General features: G+C 31.3%; 1 protein-coding gene across 4 annotated transcripts in view; it reads right to left on the bottom strand.

Annotated features, from left to right (window-relative positions):
• Positions 1-1,949: 1,949 nt before the first annotated feature.
• The window catches only part of Noa36 (zinc finger protein 330 homolog Noa36), a 192,143-nt gene continuing 175,048 nt past the window's right edge, over positions 1,950-19,044 (bottom strand). For all 4 annotated transcript variants that reach the window (XM_067278376.1, XM_067278374.1, XM_067278377.1 and 1 more), the window contains exons 6-11: positions 17,891-18,017; positions 14,615-14,719; positions 14,430-14,476; positions 11,676-11,793; positions 7,012-7,107; positions 1,950-2,419 (exon numbers count right to left, since the gene is read on the bottom strand). In XM_067278376.1, coding sequence (XP_067134477.1) covers positions 2,298-2,419; positions 7,012-7,107; positions 11,676-11,793; positions 14,430-14,476; positions 14,615-14,719; positions 17,891-18,017 — 615 coding nt within the window. In that variant the 3' untranslated portion in view covers positions 1,950-2,297. The remainder of the gene's footprint in view (positions 2,420-7,011; positions 7,108-11,675; positions 11,794-14,429; positions 14,477-14,614; positions 14,720-17,890; positions 18,018-19,044) is intronic.

The raw sequence follows: 19,044 nt of genomic DNA, 5'->3' as shown, positions 1-19,044 counted from the left end.
ATGTCACGGGTGTGAACCCGTGTCATTGTTGCATCATCCACAGAAATGTCTGGAGGTTTCTTAATAACCTTGCCAAATCCACAGAGATGTCAAGGAGATTTCTTAACAATTGCTCTCCTGGCCCCTACGATCCACGCCACTTTTACCAGGGGTATGTGAAATATTTTACGTTTGTGCCACCACTGCCGACAAATCTGGGAGATAGGACAGATATGGCCAGTATCGCTGCCGCCATTGTAGCAATTGATGATACTGTACAGTACATTGCAGTGTGGGATGAACTGGACTAGAGTTGACATCTGAAGGGAGGGCTCATATCTGTCCTATGCTTAACATACTGTAGGTAACACATTTTTGGAATCGGAGTATCATTTATGTAATGTACTGTACACCCTGTACTAACAATGTATTATTTTGTAGTTATTGGGTTACAATTTTCAATTGCAGACCTATAAATTCCCATTGTCGTTCGTCATATCCTCCGTTAATCTCGAGAACAGATACGGAAAGCTTAGAGGGAAGATGCCCGGATTAACTATATACGAATTTCCGGTGTGTACCGGAAGTCGCGTGATTTCAACTTCAAATTTCTTCTCCTTACTGTATAGAGCAATAAATTTGGTATAGAATTGATCCTTGCGATAATTTAATTAAAATATGATTAAAAATTGCAGTGACTAGTTGTGTAACTTTCCCAGCTTTTCTTTTTTAAATAAAAATCTGTGTGGGGGGGCGCCATCTGTTATGACATTTTGTTAATAATAATATAAAAATTATTATAAAATGGCACAAAGCTTAATTTCGAGGGCAACGAAGAGTTTTGTATAAATAAGAAAAAAAAAATGTAAACGTTAATAACGAGTAAAATCTTCATAAAGTCCGACCCCTCTCGAGATACAGCACGTGATGGCCCTCTATCCCTCGACCTTTAACCACCAAAATTTAACAGCATCAATGTCCCGATTCAAATTTCATTTCTTAATCGTTACTCCATCCTGAGATGTTGAATGAAATAGATGGCAACCCGCACGTGCACGGAATTCCCCCTTTTTCTGGGGGTTCTCTCTCCTCAACAGTGGAAGGTGTTGAGGAGGGTGCCAACAACTCTCTAAAGTCTTGGATAAAGTGAGAATAGATTTGCATTTGTTTCATCCATGTACTGGGCTGCAAATTACAGACCTATAAATTCCTATTGTCTGTTCGTCCTTCCTTAATCTCCAGAACAGCATTTGATAAATGAAAATCGAGACCAGATATAGAAAGCTTAGGGCAGTAGGCCCAAATAACCTATATACAAACTTCTTGTCTGGACAGGTAGTCTTTTAATTTGTTAAACTCTAGTTAAATGCTTTTGTAAGTGTATTTTTGGGGATCTGGAATGGGTTAATTTACCCAAACAGCCTTCTGAAATGAATTAAATTCGAGTACAGAGATACAACTTTAAGTTATAATCATAAAAACAATGTAGTGTTACCTCTGTACTCGAATTACAAGTAAAACAAATGATGTTTTTAACTTCATGTTTTCTTAGAGATGTTGATCTTCTATGGGATGATAAAGATACAGCATTCAGTTTCCTTTACATTCAATAAATTACAATAGGACTGCATCCAATATGTTAATATCAAACCAAATATCTAATTGCCAGACTTATCAAAACACAGATTAAATTTAAATAATTTCTACTTATTAATATCGACACCACATAGCAACCAACAACCTACCTTTGAGCCAAATTATAATTAGTTAATAATAGCAGTAGCTCGACAAATCTGACAATTAGATACGTTAAGACCAAAATGAAGATATAAAAGCAAAGCTTTAAAGTTTACAAAAAAGATAAAGAAACAAAGAATTTGTGTACTTGAGGAAAATGAAAATTTAAAACATCTCAAATGACCTTAGGAAGATGTCTCGGAACTTGAATAATTGTTTTACATGACATATGATTTGTTTTACAGTAAACGGTATAGATTTATTCTCGAAAGAAATCTTTTTTGTTTTTACTACAAACATCTTATAGATTGAACATTTGTGTAGAAATGAGAAATGAGTTTTAAAATGGCCTGTCTAAGCAAATAAATTTACACATCGATCCTTTCTCTCCATTGCATTAAAATAAATAAATGCATTCCAGGAATCTTGCAAGCATCCTGCTCAACAATAACTCTGTTAAAACATGTCCAAAATTTTAAAATCTCTACATCAACTTTTGATTTTGAAAATTTAAATAATTTACTTTTTTTTTTTTTAATTATTTGTCAATAAAATCCTTTTATTTTTACTTCGTATGCATCTTATGTAGCTTTTTCATTTGCTGCTTCCTCATTTTCATTATCTTCCTCTTCGTCTTCTTCTTCCTCCTCCTCTTCCTCCTCCTCTTCTTCATCTTCATCGTCATTTCCATATTCATAATTATCTACGAATAAAAACAACAAATGGAAAATTAATGATTTTATTGAATCGTACAGGTACAAACATTAATATTTTGAAAAATTACTTTAGTTTTTTAACAACAAATAAATATTTTATAAATAATAAAATTAAGATTTTAATTTTTATCAAAACTTAAAATTAACAAAATTACAAATTGCTTTTAATGGGACATAAAAAAAAAGAAAAAGAAAACTAAATTAATAAAGATTAACAGAAAATTTAATGCAAATTGAACGTTCTAGTGCTTTCAAGCTCTTCAGGAATTGATTCTAGAGTATCGTAAAAGTGAAAAGAACGAAATGTCTCTGAGATGTTACCATCGCTCTTATATTAGATTAATGTTAAAAAAGAATATGAATTACAAAAATAAGTACATTCTAATCTATAAATTGCATTAGCAAACGAATCTTGTAAGGGTGGATACTAGAAGCAGTTACATTTATTTTTCTAGAAAAAGCTAGATACAACTGCTTCTAGTATCAACTCTTAGAAAGTTCACTTTTTCATTCAATTTATACATTAGAAAATGCTGGTGATCAAGCAAACTTGCGAGTAGTAGTGAGAGGAATTTGGCGATGCTGTGAGCCAGCAATTGACTACATCACGAGCCAGCTGTGCTCATTGCACTATTGCTTGTGGCAAACTTCTCATGATTTACACTTTTGTTTTAACCCTTGGTATTCATTTATTTTTAGCTTATTTTTGTGATTTATTAGTCTGGAGGGTTGTGGGAGGGCAATAAAAATTTCCATAACTGTGAGACTCATTCATAAAATGGTCACAGATGAAAATTTCGCACTGGTTATTGGTTTTCGATGTGAGTACTATTTTTAAATAATCTGGTGTGCTGAGGGAATATATTAGGGTCACAGATGGCATTGCATGTAGCTCACATATACTCAGATTGTCTACACTGCAGACTTCACTCTGTTATTATGGCTTGGTGGCAATCTGACTGGAAAAACAGCCTCACCGGACGCAACACCTTTCAATTTATCCCAGACGTAATCAGGAGGCCTTACCTGAAGCATCTGAGCACAACCCATGTTCTTACACAAATCCTAATGGGACATGGTAACTTCAAAAGTTATTTACACAGGTTCCTTAACAAAGGAAATGGACTTTGTGACTGTAACATTCAGGAAAAGGACGATACTTTCCACCTAATCTTTACATGCACGAAATTTACTCAACACGTCAACCACTACTGTGCAAGGTAACTTACAAGGGGCACCATTGGCCCTGTCCCCTCAACGCTTTTGTGCAGTATATTAACAACCTGAAATTAGCAGACTACCACACTCCAATCAACAAACAGAATACCTCACCAACATCACCTGTGCCCAGTAATCAAGACTCACTGGATCTCAACTGAATTCCCTCTTCTTCAACATTCAAATGGTCTACCTTCTCTTCTGCCAATCCTGGCTCTCCATTCTCAGCATACAGGTTCTCTGCTTTGTCTTGCATGTTAGCCTCATAAGGTGCCACCAATCTCATCTGTTCATTCAATTTGTATGTAACCTCCACTTATTAAATGTATTTTATTTTAAGTTGTTCAATATTCGGTTCCTGTCAGGCACCCACAGATCTCTCCTTTCACTTCTATCTCTTTTTCCCCTCCCCTCCCCCTCTTCACACTTACCTCTTCTCTTTCCTCTCTTCCCTCACTCACCCCTTTCCCCAACATAGAGACAAGACTTAAACTGAAGCATCTTTCCATCACATATATAAATACACAAATTTTTACCGGACATGGCAACCTTGAGGCCTATCTTCACTGGTTTGGTCACAGAGACACTCCCTTATGCGGCTGTAACAACACCTCAATACAAGACGTTCATCATTATATATTTGACTGTGATAACTTCACACATGAACAAGAACCACTTCTAAGGACTGCACTCTCCCAAGGACTCAACTGGCCATGCGAAATGGACAACTTCATGACGGATCAAAAACTTTTTAAAAGTCTCATGGACTTCCTTGCTTCAACTGAACTGTTGGAATCTGACTCTCGATCATCACAACAGTGAGTGCATTTGTGTAGTGTAAACTTTTCTTCAACAATTGATCACAAATGTATATAATGTAAATACTACCTAAGTCGCTTCCACAAAGTGTAGTGGGCGTGTGTTTGGTACATTTTCAATGTTACTAATGTACTGTTTATTATTTAATCTCTGTATTTTTTTTATTTTATTTTTTTTATTTTGGTTTAATAAATCCAATGAAGACACCCTCTACCTCCTTTTTTCCACCCCTATCCTATTTTCTGTATTTTCACCTTTGCCTTCTGCCTTCTTTTCTTTATTTTCAAGCCAGGTAATACCGCTGAGTGCACCTGGTCTTCCGCCCCTGTCAGCTACAAGTGTACAAGTGTACTCACCCCTTTCTCCCTATCCTATTACTTCTTTGGCTATACCTTCGAGTTCAGCCAATTACTTTAAATCTTATGTCTACACTGTAGTTGTTGGCCTCATGAAAGGAGAGTTTTTATTTAGAGTTATATTTAGTTAATTACGTTACTTATTTTTCCTTTTGTTTCAATTATTTTGAGTTTTGGGGTCAAATTATGTTAAATCTCAACTGCTATCTCAATATTTCCCAACTACAACTTTATTTGCATAATTTCAAACTGACATTTGAATAACAAATGGAATTGTGTCACTTCTGTTGGTTAGTGTACAGCTGCCAATTGATTGATTTAGTACTGCGTAAGGATTTTTCTTCTGTTATGTCCTTTTTCCTTATTGGTTAATTGTTTGAGTTTTGAATAATTGTAATTTTGTAAATTATACTAATAATTAATTTTCTGTTGTAAATATTGAGTTTTAAGTACTTGATTTTTATAACAATTATTATTGTTGAAATGATAAATATACTGTATATCACATACCCAAACTCCAGCAAATATCTGTTAGTTTGTATGGAGAACAAAGTTTTCAGTGGTCTAAGCCATCACTGTTGGGTTAACCTAGCTGTAGCATCTAAAATAATGTGCTAGTGACTATGAACCCAAAGTTGAGTTTTAATTAAACACTTGGCTTTATTTCCATCTTTATTTAGTTGATAAAGATTTAGTTGATCAACTAAATAAAGATGGAAATAGAGCCAAGTGTTTAATTAAAACTCAATTTTTTGGGTTCATAGTCCAACAATCATCAAACACGGTTTCAAAGAAGAGATAGATAATGTGCTAGTGTCAATGGTATCAAATGTAATGTAATGTAAATGTAAATACCATTCCACATTTAATATATGCTTAATTTACGTTCCTAGTAATCCAAAGTGCTGTAGAGACATGTAAGATATATAACTAGTGATTGGGATATACTGTTGAGTTATCCTTAAATAGCATCAATTGCCCCAGCAAACCTGTTAATTCAACAAGGCTTTGGAACTGAGTGCCTGACACTTGTATTTATTATTACTACATGTGCTAGTATCCATAGTATTTACATTTGATACCATTGACACTAGCACATTATTTTAGATGCTACAGTAGGGTTAACCCGACAATGATGGCTTAGACCACTGAAAACTTCGTTCTCCATACAAACTAACAGATATTTCTGGAGTTAGGGATGTGATATACAGTATATTTATAATTTCAACAATAATAATTACAGTTTGTAGTCAATCTTTCCTCAATTAAGAATAAGTTCACCTGAGAATAAATATTTTAATTAATCACAAGAAAATGTGTTATAAAAATTTCTAATTCAAAGCATTGAAAAGTCATTAAAATCTGTTGGTGACATTTACGTAGATTACACAGGAACTTCAAAAAGAATGCCACCATTTTAAATTACTGTAATTATTTTAATTATTAAACAAGAAATAAGAGATGTGCACCAATTAATAGAGTGACTTTCTGAGTTTCATCTCCCATCTGTATTCAAACATCTTATTGTCTACTACCTCTAGGAAACAAAAATGGGGACTTCACAATAGAGAAGGGATTTTGTTCTGTAGTCCTCAAAGTAAGAATCACTCATCATTGTGCAACATGGATAATCTGCAAGAGCTGTAGAACTATGGTTGCTGTGGGAGGAGTGTTAACAGATATGCCATAGCAACTACAGGAAGAATTTGAGTATCGGTCGCACATATGCCATGTAAGATGAGGCAAAAACATTCAGAAATTGTAATGGGCAAATGTAACACTTGGACTTTCAATGTTTTAATGTACTGTACATTATAACATTCTGAGATAATAATTAATATAATTATGTTAATTTAAAATAGTAGATTTCATTTTAAAAGACCATGATTTATCATCAAATGTAAGTGGTAATTAAAAACTTACAAGGAAAACTAAATTATATAAAATTTATCTCACAAAATAGAAATTTTCAAAATTTTAAGAACAAATTTTCTGATATGACTACAAATCTCTAAACTTATAGCCGAATGGCCAAGACAGTTAAGATACGTGACTGATATTCTGATAGATTTGATTTCAAGTTTAAATTAAATTGAGAAAGAGAGAATCTAACTATAATTTCTGTATCATTTCTAAAAAATTATAGTACTTTCAGCTTAATAATACACACTTAAATAGCAACAAACCTGTGTAATCACCACATGCTTCATAATCATAATAACCTTCTCTATCATCGTCGTCATAATCTTGGGTACCTTGTCTGCCATAATCATGTTTGCGAACTAAAAAAAATTATTATTATTAATTATTATAAAATAACATATTCTGTTTATAAATGATCTCTAAAAAAATGTTTTTGTTATAATTACTTATATGTTAATAATGCTAAATAAGAATTCAAATAAAGATTAAATAAATCTGTAAAAATAGATCTAGTTCATTAAATCTAATTATATCCAAATCATTTAAAATTTACATGTCATTTCTTCTAATCATGCTCATGTCAGGTTTGGCCAGGTTTGTGAAGGTGACCAGATGATGGGAGATAGAGCCCAACAAATCCAGGACAGACTACTATCAAAAAATTGCTAGAATGCTTGCCTGGATTTGATCCAGAGTCACCCAGAGCAACAGACTGATGCCATCCAATCCCAAGAACGAATTGTAAGACATCATATCAATTTATAGCTGAAAATGCATAAATTAACCAATAATGGTATGCCGGATAATTGAGATGCCGAATTAGCACGAGTCCGCTGTACTTTGTGCTTTTTTTTTGAATGGAAAAAAAAAGTGTTTTTGTTTCAATGCCGTATCGCAACAAATGTAATCTTTTTGAAGGCATTTAAAATAAGGCTCCAACTTTTAGTCAAATTCAACACATGTAGTACTATTAAAGCAAAAATCTGAAGGAGCAACAGAATGAACAGATATGACAAAATTCACTAACATACAGGAAAACTATGCCACAATTTGCTTTTCTGTAGTTAAACTGGTCAGCTTATTTTTTAAATATTAAACTAAGATGCATCCTACTTTCAAAAAACCTAATTTCTGATTCTGATGTGAAAAAGTATGCAGAAGTGAAAGAATACAGTATTAATATATTTTATTGCTATATATAAGGGCTATAGAGTTGAGTCGGAAGAAAATTCATTGCTAAAGAAGTCAGCATTGGTAAAAATGGACAGACTCCAACTCCTGTTTTTTTACATGTATTTTATATTCAGCTCCTAACAGGAGCATTAAACACTTATCTTGCATTGTAGGAACTTCCCATAATGCAAGATCTTATTTTATGACTAATTGTATTCAGCAAAATATTTTCTGTAAATAACTGATGTTAAATTACAAATAAATGGAGAAAATAAAAAAGCAAATAACTTTATTTACATAATATTTATTAATATAAGATATAAAACTTCTCAGACACATACATGTATAGATTCAATTCTTTCCCTGGTTAATTCTAATAAAGATTAATATTAAATGTGTCTGCATGTCACTTCATTACATGGCCTTTGTTTCTTTGATAAAGTTCAAATAATCATGTAAATTCCTTCACAGTTAATTTGCATGCGGAAATGAATAAGTAAGTCAATGACATTTACCGTATTTTACGGACTATAAGATGCACTTTTTCCTTTGAAAAATTGCCTCCAAAATTCAGGTACGTCTTATAGTCCGTAGCGCCTTATAGGTATTTTTTAAAAAAATTGCTTAAAATTTAAGGTGCATCTTATAGTCCGTAAAATACGGTAATTAAACATAGTTTTTTGTTTCTTATTTGTCTACCTTTAGGAATTCTTCTTCACTTCGGTGCCATTTTATTCAGAAAGAACGACAGTCCTCATGACCAAAGTTTAATTTACAATAGTCTTTCCATTAATAACAAAATTATAAAAAATGGGAATGAATTTTAAAAAATGTCAATTTGAGAAGTTATTCTCAGGAATGTTTTTTATACTTGATGGGAGGAGTGCAATAACTGGAATGACAGGCAGGAATGCCATTATAGCAAGAGCAAAACTGGGTACACTTTTTCACTTATAATTACTTTAAATGAAATTAAACAGTAAAATTGATGCAATGGGCTCATCTACATTAAATAAGCTTCAAAATGATATTTAAAATGTAATTTAAATGCAAGTAACTAATCAAGCTAGACTATGCCTTATTGTATTCTGTAACTATAAATAGATGATTCCCCCTACTTCATGATCTTTCTTTGCTTATCACTAATTACTGTTAATTTTATTTTTGAAAATTTATATTTGAATACATTTTGTGTTAGCTAATTCTAAATTTTCATTGTTAGAAGACCCATAGAAAATGGGTAAGACTACTCAGATTAAATCTTATTTATAACCACAGATGAAAAACATTTTGTGTATCAATGTGTGGTTGAAGATAAAGATGATAGTGGTGATAATGGAAAACTCTGAAAAAAGATAAGTACTTTCAGTTTTGATAAGAATGCCTGATGTTTAAAAAATCTTAAAAAATGTTTAAAAAGTAATCTGATGATTCATTTGGTAGTGATGAAATACCATTCTGGGTTACTCCTAACTCTAAATATAATCAAAGTATATTTACTTTGATTATATTTAGAGGCAGGAATTGGAGTCAGGCTTGGTCTACAGACTCCACAGCCTCACTATAATATATATCAAATACTTGACTTCATTGTTGAAGTTGGAATTGAGTACTAACAGACTATATTTTAAACAGCTTATATTCTTTAACTCTTTACAGATTGTCTCCAAATGTTCTGAGTCGATGGCACAGACAACACATCCTAAGAAACTTGATTTACTTAAAGATCAATATCATGCCACATCAGTCCAGTTACCTTAGTATCAGTTCAGTTTAAATTCTAGTTAGAGATGGACTGATTTTTTGTAAAAGAACTCTATTGATTCCTTTGTTCTGTATTACTATTTATTTGTTTTTTAACAAATATTTATTAATAGTTTTAATTATTATTTCAGCATCCTTTCTTCCATAATTTTTATTTTTTCACTTTAAAATACTTTACTTTTCAATAAAATTTATAATTACTTTTTAATAATTTCTATTATTCAATTATTTTTTGAGATCATTTTAAAATTGTAAAATAATTTTAAACAAAAAATTAAAATAATCTTATTTTTTTTTAATTGTTTTGTCTTATCCATTTGAGTTTGATTGTCACTTTATATATTCCATGTTCCTTGCTACAGTTTGTTTTCAATATTTGTTATTTTAAATAATAAAATGAATGACAGCCAGACAGTTAAGATGTCAGCCTACCATTCTAGGCACTGTAATAAAAGGTCAAATAACCAAAGGAATTTTCAGTGTGTGATCCCATCCTGAAGATGTTAGATATGTTAACCACATACCTCACCTGGCTGTCATTGTGCACCAGGTCAAACCCATGATGAGCTTGATTAAATGTCCCTCTTAGTTCCCACAGAGCTGAGTAAACAAAAGTAATCAAATATACAGTTGAACTTGGTTATAACAAACATGGATATAACATGTTCACAGTTATAACAAGCAAAACACCATAACAATTTCAATTTATACATATTTTCATACATTTTCTCAAGATTATAATGAGGGTACTCCACAGATATACCAGACAAATTTTTGGTAGCTATGTAAACATATGAACATTCTTAATTGTTCAAGTAATAATAAATGCAATACCAAATTCTTAGAAACGATAAAATTGAAAGGGTTACTTAGTTTTATGACCACTAGATAATTAGTTTTACAACCTGCTTATTTATTACTTAACTTTCTTTTTGGAGAAAATCCTCCTCTTTCTTGTCTAACTTCCAGCCCTACGCTGCCAATTTACCTAATTGTCACTATGATAGTAAAATTACCATAAACTCTAGTTAGAAATGAACCCTTCTATGAGAAAGATGTTTATTAAGAAAAGGAAATGTCTCTTGGTTTACGAAAAAGTAGAAATTATTTGAGTTAGAATGTGGAGCAAAAAACGTCAAAGTGTGTAGAAAGTTTTCTTTGTCTTCTTCTACAGTATTGACATTATCAAAAAATAAAGCAATCATCAATTTTAAGAGCTGTAGATAAAAAGATTAGCTGAAATCAGGCGTATTAGCAGGTGTATTATTAGTTAGTATTATCTTTAATTACATGAAAATAAACTACAATATTAATTATATTGTAGTTTATTTAACTATTAATAAAAATATAGTATAATTTAATTACATACATACATACATACATTTTTTTAGAATCAGCTAATTTTTAATTAAAAATTAAAAATAGATTTCACTAATTATTAGTGGCTTAGATATAATTTTTTCCACCTGCAGGATGCACCCCTACATTTATGCCCAAAGCAGCCACCCATTCTTTCCCTAGTTACGTCACTGCTCTTCATAGATGTAACGAGTAACGGTTATAACAAGAAAATCTCGCCGGTCGCCTAATGGTTATTATAACTAAGTTTAACTATATATTATTTGACTGCTTAAAATTTTATGTATTATTATTAGTGAAACTCATTCAAATATAAATTAAACAGTTCCTAAAAACATGACTCAGAATCAATTACGAAACTTGTTTCAACTCTACACAAAATCAAATAATTACTGACCTAGAAGATATACTTGGAAAAATACTAGAAGAAATACTCTACTAATGCAGAATAATTTACTGTGTTTGTAGTTTCTTGAAAATTATTTTTTATAATTATAAATAATTATTGTTATTTTATTATTTTGGAATCAAAGAAATTGCCTAATTTTAATAAAGAAAATTGTTAAAATTCATATTATTATTATTTTCAGTTAAACATCTAATAATTTCATACAATCTTTAATATACTCACTTGACATACTGAGATCTTTTGTTTGTTTTGTGTCATATCCACATTTTGGACAAGGTATAGGTTGATTTCTTTCATATTTAAATCCTTTACGGCGTACGTGATCCTCACAGTAGCAAGTCTATAAAATAAAAACAACAAAATTAAATCTAAGTAGTTATTTTACTACTCATAATAAAATTCAAACTTAGTTCATAACTAAATAATTAATAATTACTTCTATAATTACCATACAATATAGCATATTGATTAGAAATAAATTGGTAGATCACTACTCCAAAATCACTAACTTGTATTTAAAATATAATACAGTAGAATCTGCTAATTATAGTCACAGATATCGTTATCAGTTGTCTACTGTTATCAAAATTAGCTTGTCCCAAAACATAAAATACATTATAAAAACTCTGATTATAATTGGAATTTGGTTACAGATCATTATCTTCAGGTAAATTTGCTTTTTAGAATTGTCTTTTCATGCCATCAGCCTCATCTTTTGGCTGATGATAAGACTGATATAACACACAACGCTTAAAGCATTGGTTATTTGTTTGCAGTACATAGTTTAAATTGCTGGCATTTGCTGCTTCATTGCTGGACGAATTACTATTAATTAATAATTATAATTAATAAATCTTTAAGTTATACATTTTTGAATTATTTTAACATGTTCTTTTAATGTCAGAGTCAATGAAATCAGATTTTCCACTAATTAAGCAGGGTAAGTAAACAAGACTATAATGTTATTGTTAGATATCACCACCTTATGTGCATTTTGAAGTGATTATAATAAGCAGATTATTTTGTATTTAGAAATGATAATGTTAATTATGATGCTAAAAGAAATTGAACAATTGTTGACATTTTTATTCTCCATTTAAGCTAACAATCACACTTCTTACTGTTTATTTAGTAAGAACTTATATAATGGATTGAATGCTGAAAAGTGTTATATATCCGACCATCTCTCAGATTTGTAGGCAAATGTCTTAACTGCCTTATTATCTGGCTTTCATATGTAATTTTTCAAATATTTATTCAAAATATTTTAACTAAATAATATAAAGTGTGATCTTGATTTAAAAGCAAAATAAATATGCTGACACACTTACGTTTCCAGCACAAGAAAATTTAATAAAATCAAACGTTTTTGATCTTAATTAAAAGGAATTCTTCAGATAACTCAAGCAAAAAACAAAATAAAATGTCTAAAACAGTATTCCAAAATAGAAGAATATTTCAAAGAACATTTAAAAATTCAAATTATGTTCACATAAACTCATAATTACAACAACAAAACAAGTGTTAATTAAACTAAATATTAAATTAACTAAATTAAATTAAATTAAATTAACTAATATATATATATATATAAAAATAATAATAAAAATAAAGCTAGAACATGAGTGTAATATGTCCAAATGGATGATTATGGAGTGTCAAAATATATTTTCCAGACTTAGATATGGAGTTTACATACATTTTGATGCGTTGTAACCATCCATTTTTACCCTCATATTCTTTATTATGTTGTTCTTTTTATTTTTATAAATATTGGATTAGTTCATTTAATCTGCATTTAAATTTTTAAATGCAGGTACTCTATTTTATGCTTGAGTTATCTGACGACGACTTTTTAATTAAGAGCAAAAATGTTTTTTTTTTAATTAAATTAAATTTTTGTGTTGAAAACTAAAAGGTGTCGTCGTAAACATTTAACTACTGTTCCAGATGGTCATTTTTCATTTACTCAATATACAAGAATTTAAAATAGTTATGTACAATCTGATTGGCTCCTCTTAAGAAGGTTCCAGTGAAACTTGTGTAATTTGTCATGTTTTTTTTTACACCATTTTATAGATTATCTATATCGCAAGGATCTTACTTCTACTGTAAGATCCTTACAGCACAAAATATTAATTACTTTGAATTTCTACTAGATGAAGACATTACTTGATTCAAAAATATTTGTAAACATACTCTTTATAACTTTTAACCTTTTTAATTTTGTCATGGGATAGTTTTATAGTTTTTATTCTATCTCTTATGCTTTTTTTTGTGTATTATGGATTTTACTGTTATGTGAGGAGGAATCTAAAGTCTTAATATGACTTTCTATATTGTATCAAAGATAAATAAATAGTGAGCTGTTTTCTTTTATCTTTCTTCTCAATTTATGAGATGAAATATTTGATGCAACAAGTGCCAGCAGATATTTAAATGAACAAAATATTCTAATCACATGTGCAATGAGATTGAAATTACCACATGTTACAGTTAGATGGCTGTACATTCCAATCTCCATTTTCTTTGTTTCATTCACTTTACGTCTTCATTTGCTAGGAATAATCCTATGTATAAAGTGACTGAAACAAATAAAATAAAGACTGGAAACTACAAGCCATCTAATTGTAGCATGTTGGAATATGCTACAATTAGCTCTTATGTCATGTTTACTTCTCTCATTTTATATCAGTTCTTCTTATATTGGTGAATAACCTAATCAACACTTTCATTTACTTTATTTTACACTTAGAACCATTATTTGACAGATAAATAACTTTAAAGTCCTACAAAATATTTATCTGGAGAACAGGGATAGAGTGACTGGGTCATGTTGAAATTTCAACAGTATGAAATAATGGAAAAGTTTGTCTCTATCTACAAGATTTTCGATTTATGAGGGAAAAGTGTATTCATAAATCAGTGTTACATTGAATTGTTTATATAAACAAATTACAGTAATATTTTACTTACTTTGCACCTTAAACAGGAATATTGACCAAGTCTGTTGCAAGACTGACCTAAAAATTAAATTTGTCCAATATTCAATTAATTCCACATAAAAGTAATTAATATCATCCCATATAAAATTTTTTAAATATTACCCTGTACCATAAATATCAAATTTATAGAAATTTTACAAACAACTTTCTACTAACATTTTAGAGTTTCGGATTCTAAAAACTGACAACTTGCTTGATGTTCAAACTGATCATCTTCACACAAATAATTTCCACAAAAAGAACAAGTAAACACTCTTCCACCTATAAACATATAAATTGTTTATTATTTCTATTTAAATTAGTCTTATATTTGAAATATATGCATTAGCGCATTAACAGTAACAATTATTATTGCACGTATGAATCGTAAATGTAATTGTTTTATATTTATAATTTTAGAAAATAAATATGGCAAATCAAAATATGGCAAGAACTTGTCAATGACGTTAAGTCATTGACAAGTTCTTGGAAACTTCAATTTCAAGCAAAAGGACATATAGCAAAACCAATTTTGACTTCAGATAAATATAAACAAAATATAATTTAATTATTATTATTCTAATTGAATCATGCCTGTAACTTCCAGCATTTATTTCCCACCTCACAAAATCAATTTTACTGTTTAGAAAGAAAATTCAACAGTGATAATTGTAAATGATCAGAAATATACTTGTATCTTTCTTCAATGATGTTAAGTGAGGAGTTGTTGTATTAACAATGAGCCTACCAGTAGTGTCATGGTCCCAGCTGTCTTGCCAGAGAATAAAGATTTGCTTCTTGACACGATTGTTGATGTACGAGGTAGGAATATAACTGAAAGTACTAGTGACTGAAGACTTTGCAGCTTGTTTGGCAAGACGGTCAGTGGTCTTGTTGCCGAGAACCCTGCATGACCTGGGACCCATTGGTATAAGTGTCTGAGAATGTGGTGTATGAGTTTTAAGTGGCTATCAGACCTCACAATCCTGTGTAAAGCTACCCTACTGTCAGAATAAATGCAATAGTATAAGTAGCATCTTTTGTCCTTTCTACACCAAATGTGAATTAAGCTCATATAAATAGCTAAAATTTCTGCCTGCGCTATTGAGCAGTGTGTACCTAGACGAAAGCAAGCATTGTGAAGCTTGCAGCCTAAGTTAGAGTAAACTACAAAAGCGGCACCCACATCGTCACCCATCTTGGAATTGTCAGAGTAAATCCTAAACATGGGATGATCACCTGGATCTTTGAAATAAATGTCAGGGGCAAGCTGATGGGAGGGGTGATAATTGTAAATCAGGAGGATATTTTTGTTAATGCTGAAGTTTTTGATATCATTGAACAAGTTCAAACTGGGGGGGAATCTTACCTACTCTAACCATTTTGTCAACATCCTCGCTATAATCTCACCACGGTAAGGTGACAAGATTTTCCTGCCAAATAATGCATTTCATTTCTAAGTCGATAGAGGTCAACCCCAAGATTACCAAAAGCGCACTAGTGGGTGTGGTCCTATAAGCCTTACAAATGCAGAGAGCTGCAATCCTATGAACAGATAACAGTTTTTTATGATTATGGACTTTGGCAGCCACAAGGCCCCAGACATGTACAGTAGGCTCACCTACACTTTCATCCCAAGGTTGACACTACTACAACTCTTTGCCACTTTTACCCTAGTTACACCCTCACCCAGCTACTTATAGGACACAGCAACTTTAAGCAAGACTTGCATAGATTTAACCTTGGAGACAATCCACAATGTGATTGTGGTATTCAGGAGGACCAAACACCACTTCACTTAGTTTTTTGCTGCAATAGGTACAATCACATTAGGGATAGTTTAATGACAGCTGCTACTCTTGAAGGGTACAACTGCCTTGCAATCTGCACCAACTCATTCATACGCACACAATGTTCCGTCATCATCTTGCATTCATATCCCTTAGTGGGGCTCTTGAGAGCACTCACTCAGGCACGGATGGCAATTAGCTTTCCCTTGCCTTGTTTCAACTGTCGGTATATAGCTGCCTTTCAACTATGTACTTTAATTCTTATTTTCTGTCTTCTTTTCAGTCTAAATTCAGTTAGGTTAAGTTAGTCCTAGTAATACCAATGTAAGTTAGATTAGGAACTCTTAGCTTGGTTTCCGGATAGGTTAGGTTAGGTTAAATTAGATTAGGATTGTTATCTTTAGTTGTATGGTTAGGTTTGTCCTAGGTTATGGTAGGTTAGTTTAGTTAGTGAGTAAGTTAATATTAAAAAAAAAAAAAATTGGGGCCTTGCTCATTTGTCTTCTGTGTTAGTCCATTTGTCGTGTCTAGTTTGTCATTGTGTTCATTTGTTTTCACACTGCCTATCTAGCTGCTAATAGTATTAAGATTTGCACTTGCATTCAGTTTTATTAGTATTAAGTAGATATAAGTCTTCCTACTGACAGCCACTTGGCACTAACTTCTACACTTAGCTATTTGTGGCAGCACTCAATTATTGGTATTCGCTACACTCAGGTTTTTTTTTAGAGTCTTTGGGGAGTACGGCCTTGCAGCCTAAAAACTGCACGCCAACATCAAACGTAGAGGGTACAGTAGCCATATGTACACCATTCAGAGGGATCCTGCCTTTCTCTACTGTCTATCTTGTCTTCCTCCTCCTTCCCCTCCCCTTTCCCTTACTCTCTTTTCCATCAGCTAAACACCTTGTGTATGGCCGATGTCTTTCATGCATGTATGTATGTATTAACAATGAGTAAATCTATATACATAAAAACGAATGTATGTCTGTCTGTCTGTCCTTCATTCATTACTACACCATTTATCCGATTGCCATGAAACTTTGGGAAGTTGTTTAATACACTCCCGTGAAGGTTTGTGGCATATGCGAAGACCACCATTTCCCCCCTTCCAAAAATATCTTTGTATATGGATTAAGGCTTTTATGTCCAACAGATGGCGCTAACTCTGACGACCTAAGTTCTCTTTTCTGTGAGGCATTATGCTTTTCTGTGAAAATGGACTAAAGCAGATCATTTTCTATCTATCTGTATAAATAAAATATAATGTTCGTTTGTTCCTACCAATTCCTTTGAAATTTTGACACAACGTTGCATTCGAATACGCACGTGTTTTTATATAATATACATGTCGAAATTCCCCCCCACCTGGGGGGAGATGGACAGGATTAAGGCTTACTGTGAAGAACTCGGCTTTTATTATACTATTTTAGATGCGTTTTAATAGGGTACGTCAAGAGAATGTACACTAAGAAGGAATTTTTTGAAATTCCCCCACGGGGGAAGTGTTACACATTTATAATAGATACATTTTGAGCCACAACAACGCGTGGCCGGGCCAGCTAGTTACTTATGAAAATTGTTCAAATTAATTATAAAAAATATTAAAATTCTTGGATTTGGTTAATATAATAATATCACTTAAATTTTTAAAATTTTATTACCATGATCCCAAACACCTCTTTGGCATTCAACACAAACAGCATCTTGTAAAACACATGTACAAGCATGACTAGTCAAACACTTTTGTCCATGGCAAACCCAAGCTTCACAAAAATCACATATTGCACCCTAAAAATATTTATAAATGCATAACAATTAATATATTTAAATGTAATAAATAAAAGATATTCTGGAATTTTTTATTAAAAAAAAAATTAGAACAACACAAGAGTTAAAGCAATAAATATGAAAATTTATAAAATTTGGTATAAAAGTAAGGGAACTTGATGATCACTCTGCATATCATCAGAGATTTTTCTTCATTTATGCGAAGCAAAATCTCTTCTATACTTTGTTTATAGGCTTCTAGAGTGGAAGAACTGTTTTGCCAAATATACATGTTACAGTAAAACACGTTTTAACTAGTTGAAACTAGTTTTTACTGGATGTCATTGTTATAACTAGAATTTACTGCTAGTCAAAAATGAATTTGAGTTAAAACTAGTTTTAACTAGACAAAATGGGTTTTAACAAAATGGCTTAGTAAAAACTGTTTCGACCAAGGTCATTCAGCTAACACGTTCCAATAGTGTATGATGAATTTCGTATCGCTTTAACTCTTTTCCCCCGACATCTTGTTTACATTTATTTTGCGATCCCTCCTAAGGCAATATAGGTCAGTCAGATGATATTATTTTAAAAGTTCACCAAAAATCAAATTATCATTATATCTATATGAAAAAAATCACTTACATTTATTAATATCTTTAGTTTTAAATATGATATTTTTCAATGCATTTTATTAGAAAAATTTATAAGAAAAAAAAATAATATATATCAGAATTGACACATAAACTTGATAATTTGTAACATTTTGTGAAAATTAACATTGTCTAGTTACATAGTTGTTTGCTGGCACTGAGCCAGAAAGACGTAGAATATTGTTTTGTACAATTCGATATAACACTTATGCATGTATGTTTATTCGTTGTGAAATTATCGCACATTATATCAAACATTTGTTTGAAATCAAAATTTTATACCGCTATCAACTAATATAATGAATTTTTACACTTTATTCACTTCATATCGAACGAGATTATATCTGTTGTTAATAAATTTTGCAAAAATCGATATTTACCAAAGTAACGATGAA

The sequence above is a fragment of the Centruroides vittatus genome, unplaced genomic scaffold, assembly GCF_030686945.1.
Source record: "Centruroides vittatus isolate TY-2023 unplaced genomic scaffold, ASM3068694v2 contig_799, whole genome shotgun sequence".
Classification (NCBI taxonomy): Eukaryota; Metazoa; Arthropoda; class Arachnida; order Scorpiones; family Buthidae; genus Centruroides; species Centruroides vittatus.
This window is presented reverse-complemented; position numbering and strand designations above follow the sequence as displayed.